The sequence below is a fragment of the Portunus trituberculatus genome, chromosome 48 (assembly GCF_017591435.1).
Source record: "Portunus trituberculatus isolate SZX2019 chromosome 48, ASM1759143v1, whole genome shotgun sequence".
Classification (NCBI taxonomy): domain Eukaryota; kingdom Metazoa; phylum Arthropoda; class Malacostraca; order Decapoda; family Portunidae; genus Portunus; species Portunus trituberculatus.
In genome coordinates this window covers 300,925-307,133 of record NC_059302.1, presented here as the reverse complement: position 1 = coordinate 307,133, position 6,209 = coordinate 300,925, and the positions used below count along the sequence as shown (strand labels likewise).

The 6,209-nt window shown below is 45.7% G+C and overlaps 1 protein-coding gene across 1 annotated transcript in view; it reads left to right on the top strand.

The window, feature by feature from the left end:
• Positions 1 to 237: 237 nt before the first annotated feature.
• Positions 238 to 6,209, top strand: part of LOC123498586 (chromodomain-helicase-DNA-binding protein Mi-2 homolog) — a 9,498-nt gene continuing 3,526 nt past the window's right edge. Inside the window, exons 1-4 of the mRNA XM_045245844.1 lie at positions 238 to 1,184; positions 4,401 to 4,551; positions 5,318 to 5,430; positions 5,742 to 5,868. Coding sequence (XP_045101779.1) covers positions 378 to 1,184; positions 4,401 to 4,551; positions 5,318 to 5,430; positions 5,742 to 5,868 — 1,198 coding nt within the window. The 5' untranslated portion in view covers positions 238 to 377. The remainder of the gene's footprint in view (positions 1,185 to 4,400; positions 4,552 to 5,317; positions 5,431 to 5,741; positions 5,869 to 6,209) is intronic.

Here is a 6,209-nt window from a genome sequence, read left to right as displayed (position 1 = left end):
AGACTGGTAATCTGGAAGTGTACGATGTGTTCAGTTTTACTTTCTCTTGCTTGTGACACTTGTTAGGTTTTGGGATTTATATCTTATTTGCTCGTCAATTTGATCATATTCTAGTGTAATCTGGGAAATAATATAAAGATAAAGTGAAACCAATCACACTACAATCGATCATGAATATAGCAAGTGGTGCGACGGGGGCGGTGGGTGCCGGAGGGCGGTTACTGCGCATGCGTGATGGGTGCGGCTGTGGCGGGAGATCAGCTGGGGTGCGAGGAGTTGTCGCTCGCCGGCTGGCCCAACGCAGTGGCGATCCATAGCTCTCGCGTTCTGTGCAGGTGTTTCCTGTGTAGTTGAAGCCTACGTAGTGAAGTGTCAGCATGGTTACCAACAAGGAAAGAGAAATTATAATTGACGCTATCCGAGTTCTCAGGTCTCGCCGAGTGAGACCCAGTGCTCGAAAGATTGCATGGTATGTAAGGCGTGAGCACCTACTGTCGGAGGCGACGACGGAGGCGGTACTTGATGAGCTCGTGGAGAGTGAGGATGTACTGCGCGTGGAGTATAAGGGTGCTACCTCCTATCGTGTGGCAGCTTCATGGTCCAAGGCTGCCCTGGTGCGGCGCCGGCCCACTCGTACTAAAGTGAATGTTATGAACAGTGAGGCAACCTGTCGCGCTTTGCGGATGGCAGTTGAGGCATGCGACCCGGGCGGCGCCAGTAAGAGTCAAATTGAGGAAAAGTTGGTTGCCCTTGGACATGGACGCCTGGTAGACAAGCTGGACGTGCTGCTTCATCGCGAGATTCGTGCTGGGACACTTCTGCGTGTTGAGACAACTCACCGCACCGCTACTCTCATCACCTACGTGGTACCCGCCGACGCCCCTGCTCCTCCCCCCTCACCTCCCTCGCCTGTCCCTGAGGATGAGTACAATGAGGAAACTTACCGAGTTGAAGGAATGATTGAGGAAGTAGAAGAAGAGGACGCTCAAGAGACCAAACACAACGCTAACCTGGTTGAAATTAAAGAAGAACCATTAGATGAACAACTGGTCGCTTGTCATTCAACCAAGGAGCCCGTCCTGAAGCGAGGCCTGACCGGCCGGCGGCGCGGGCGGCCCCCACTCAAGAGTTACTCCACCCCTCCGGCCTCGTCACGGGGTCGAGCACCATCCCGTCGCAATAAGGTATCAGCAGTTGACATATTTACTTCCTCACTGTTTTCACTCTAATCATGTTCAACTTGCACGGTAAATCAACAGGTTTGATTGTTGCAGTGGAGCGTTGTCATAACATTCATTGTAACTAATATTCAGACATGGATGTATCCTTGACATGGTTAATAGCTTTCTCACCAATCAGGAATATGTTGTTCAACTAACGCTAAACGGAGTGTAGATATAAGTACTCAACTTGCCAAGCCAGTGTGAGCGCAGCGGGCGTGCACTCCCACTCACTTTAACGTCCTGTGAGGCGACCGGCTCGAGCATGGTTGGTTTATGCAGAATCCACGATTCCTCTCACTCCCCCCCTCCCCCATCCCGCCTCATTTGGTGTTCACGACCATGTGACCACTTACAAGGGAATTATGAGTTAATTTCGCGACAGGGACGCATAAATGCTCAAGGTGTGATGGAACTGGATAGCTAATGGGAAGAGTGGCAGCGGTCACAGCTTGCCAGTGTTGAGAATAGCCAACCAGCCACACGCCAGTGCTACCAACCCTCGCTCTAGGGAGCGAGGGCATTCGCGTCTACTTGATACGCCACAGTCTGGGTGTCTGTTTAGTCACTGCGGGTAGTTATTTGATAAATAACTATCCACTTGTTATTGAACAAGGACATGCTGGATGTAACTGTATATCTGTCAGTCTTGTTGGACGAATGAATATGTAGTCCAACGAGAAATGACGTTTGAGCGTGTAATTTAGATAAATGAAAGCAGTACGTATATATGATATCTTCTCGTGGATGATGTAGGTGAGGTGTTGGGAACAAGGGAGCGGCAGCCTGGCGGCTGTGCATGGGGTGAGTGGAGCACGGCACAAGTGAGTTCACGACAGCAAGGAGCCGTCGTGGAATGAAGGCTTCTCTCTGCTTTGTCGGGGCGATTGAGTCACCGGTGTGGGGGTTGGATGATGGGGGAAAATAACCCATGCATTTTATGTTTGACCGAATGTGCTAACATGATTGAATATGTCATGCCATGTCATCATTTGTAAAGTCGATTTGTTGGTGCCAGTTCGCAGGATAGCGAATGCCTTGTTTTCGATATGCATACGCATGGTAAAGTGGAGCGATGAGTATATTACGGTGTATCTGCCGCGGCGAAATGGCTGCTGTGTGGATCAATATGACTAATGTTTGTCTCGTGGGATCGCCCGGACAGGTGTCGTGGGCAGCCCTGGGGGATGTCGGGAGTCGACACATGATTGTCTGATAAACACTCGTTAGAACTGGCCACGTGTTGAATTCATCTGTTACATGGAGCTTCTTGAAGGCATGGATGGAAAACTTGGGGGATGTTAGGAAAGACTTGCCTTTAGGTTGCGTCACTGAAAGACTAGCAGTGATTAGAATGGTCAGATTTGATGGTATTGACCAAAGCGACCGTGCGGCGCTGAAGGACATTAAAAGGGACGATGCACCATCACTTTGTGTAACATGTCAAGTTATTGCGTAACGCCAATATTAGTTGACTCTTTTTTCACATTCATCTACGTATCCTATATATATTACATGTCGATTATGAGCTAATGCAGAACCTTCATTGCGTGGAAATGTAGGCATTACTTTAACAACTTCCTCCTGTTGTTAGATTGAACAGATTTTACATGTATACTTGTATTGCTTCATACATGACACGCATTATTTTTTTATGTAGAAATGTCTTAATTATCGAATCTTTCACATCATCACAAGTTGTAGCTGTGGAGCGATGCTGGACGACAGATACGTCTTCCTGTCTGTCCTTCATCTATGACCAAGTAGCGGTAGCCAACTATCAGTATTGCCGTTTGCTTCATGTTTTAATAGTATTAACTGAAACTGTTCAAAATAAATTTTCTAAATAATCACAAGTTCCATCGTTATGGATATGATGAACATAATGAGGAAGCTTTAAGAACAAGGCGTTTTTTCTTGACTTCCCGAGCTGTGATTACTGTCTTAGAGTATAGCTTACGAAAGACCGACACCGAGCAGCCAGCCAGCAGTGGTGGCGGTCATTCTACCCACTCGCTCTCCACTCTCCAGCCTTGCCACCGACCGCTGCAGCATCCTGAACCAAGGAATGATGTCCTTTCACCCCGGTTTCATCGACGAATGAACTTGTTTTGTTCCTTTTTCCAACTTTATTCTTTTGATTAGTAATATGAAGGTAAATGTTGTTCATTAAGTTGACCTTGATCTCTTGAATTGACACAGCGGATCACACACAAACGACAACGCCTTTGGCACCCTAGGAAGACGTAAAGTTGGCTGTCACAGTGCAGGAAGAGGGTCGGTAAGGCGTGCCTTGTACGTACATACAACGTCAAGTATCACGCAGCAGCCATGTGCTGAAGACCAGATTGATGTCAAAAGTATATAATATGGATAAAAATGAATAATACATAGATGAAACTAAAACTTGGTTACTTTTGCACTTAACAGCATCGCTGTATGTAGTTGCTCTTTATCTTTCGTCGCGTACCTATATTTGTGCCTATAAGATGATATCACAGAATCCGAAGGTGTTGCTATAGGAAGTGTCAAGCAGAGGTGTACACGGATGATCAAGTTTCGCCCCGTTTTGAGTCTGTGGTTCTCAGGCAGACTGTCACCGTGACTTTCCCTTAATACGTACGTTCAGGTAACGCCTAGATTTAATGTGCCCCATTGCTTTCATAACAGTATAAATTCCCGATCATCGCAAATATACCCAGCTGAGGTGTCCATACCTTTCGTAACGCTTAGTATGCACAAGGGAGGTTGATATCGAGCGGATAGGCAGCAGCGGCCACGCGCCACAAGTTGGGGTGCCGTGTTCCGAGAGATGTTGGGGAGACAGTCTGAAATGTTCTGAGTTTTTTTTTTTTTTTTTTTTTCCTTTGTCATGTTTACACGTAATTAAAATTTGCTATATATATTATCACTGTGTCAATAGGAAGGCATGAAAGCTTGGACGACGGATACATGATAGCTACATGTAGACGAACAGTGGCAGGGGTGGTAGTAGGACAGCACTCCTTTATATGCATGTATACCCTTGCTACCAGACGTGAATGGTTGAAGTGGCACCCTTACACCGACTGCTGTCTGATTTGCCAATATATGCTTTCCTAACTCATGTGTATGCAATATCTAATTTTTTTTTTCATATTTCTCATTTCCTCACGTTATTTGTTACTTTATCTCCCCCAGAGAGCCAAGAAAGTGTTCGACCCTAGCGAGGGAGGGCTGGCCGTGGCGGGTCGTAAGAAGGCCATCCACCGGTGTGACGTTTGCTTCCAGACCGTCGGGCAGCACACGGTTCAGGAAGATCTGTTGGTGTGTCACAGATGTTCAGCCCGAGGTAAAGTTATTAGAAATTATCAAATCATTCAACACACACACACACACACACCACGTAGTGTAGTGGTTAGCACGCTCGGCACAAAACCGAGAATGTCCGGGTTCGAGTCCCGGGCGCGGTAAGGCAAATGGGCAAGCTTCTTAATGTGTAGCCCCAGTTCACCTAGCAACAAGTAAGTACGGGATCTAACTCGAGGATTTGTGGCCTCGCTTTCCCGGTGTGTGGAGTGTGTTGTGGTCTCAATCCTACCCCAAAGATCAGTCTATGAGTTCAGCTCGCTCCATAGTAGGGAAGGCTGGCTGGGTGACCAGCAGATGACAGTGGTGAATTACACGTGTGTGTGTGTAATTCACCTCCTCGGTCGCCTGCTGGTCACCCAGCCAGTCTTCCCCATTACGGTGCGAGCTCAGAGCTCATAGACCGATCTTCGGGTAGGACTGAGACCGCATCACACACAACACACACCGGGAAAGCGAGGCCACAACCCCCCGAGTTACATCCTGTACCTATTTACTGCTAGGTGAACAGGGGCCACACATTAGGCTTGCCCATTTGCCTAGCTGCTTTCCGGGACTCGAACCCGGGCCTCTCGATTGTGAATCGAGCGTGCTAATTAGCAACTACACTACGCGGTGTGTGTGTGTGTGTGTGTGTGTGTGTGTGTGTGTGTGTGTGTGTGTTAAAGGTTTGCTAGAATGTTCAATTTATTCTTACTTAATGTATTTGGGAGATATATATTGATTTTGAAAGTTCATTTTTGTTTCAGCTCATCCAAGCTGTCTGGGATACAGTGCAGAATTGGCTGTCCGTAGTCGGATGGGACCATGGACATGCATGGACTGCAAGCACTGTGCCATATGCAACATGGACCACAATATTGTAAGACCATGTTCCTTTTGTGTTAACTCTGTTGATTGCTGCTTGAGTAATGTGCTGTGAAGGGCTTATAGGATAAGTATTGAAAACGTGAAGTTTCATCAATTCAGATAGATGTTTAAGATGTAAGTGCTACTTGAAACTTAAAAACAAAATTTCAGATATTGCAGTATTTTCTTAACCAGTGGCAGATTTTATTTATATGTTTATTGTTTTTTTTATTCAATAACATCCTTTCCACTAAATAATAGGAAATATGTATTGTGTAATGATGTTCCACTAGTTCAGCTATAAATACTAAATGCACTCTACAGGGCACTCTGATCTTCTGTGACGAGTGTGACAGAGCTTACCATCTCACCTGCCACCAGCCTCCCCTGAATGAGCAGCCACAGGGATCCTGGATATGTTTTGCTTGCTCTCCTCACTCCTCACAAAGTCGTAAGTTCTCTTTATTCTCATAAGTTGTTGTAAATGACAATTGACTTCTAGTGTTTTCCTTCAGCAAAAAGCTCTGAATAGTTTGATTTAACTTTTCATTTGGTATATATTGAAAACTAACATTTATGAACAACATAATGACAATGGTGTGTAAATGAAGAACAAATTGCCAGACTGGTACTTCATACCACAGCAACAACCTTTATCCAAGTGAAGAATGTAAATATCATTTAGCAATACCACGTTGATTAAAGACAGTTTATCTAAATTCAAAGGAGTTTTAAAATTTGTGCTGACATCAGTGTACATAATCACAGCTATGTTGCACTTCTGACTGAAAT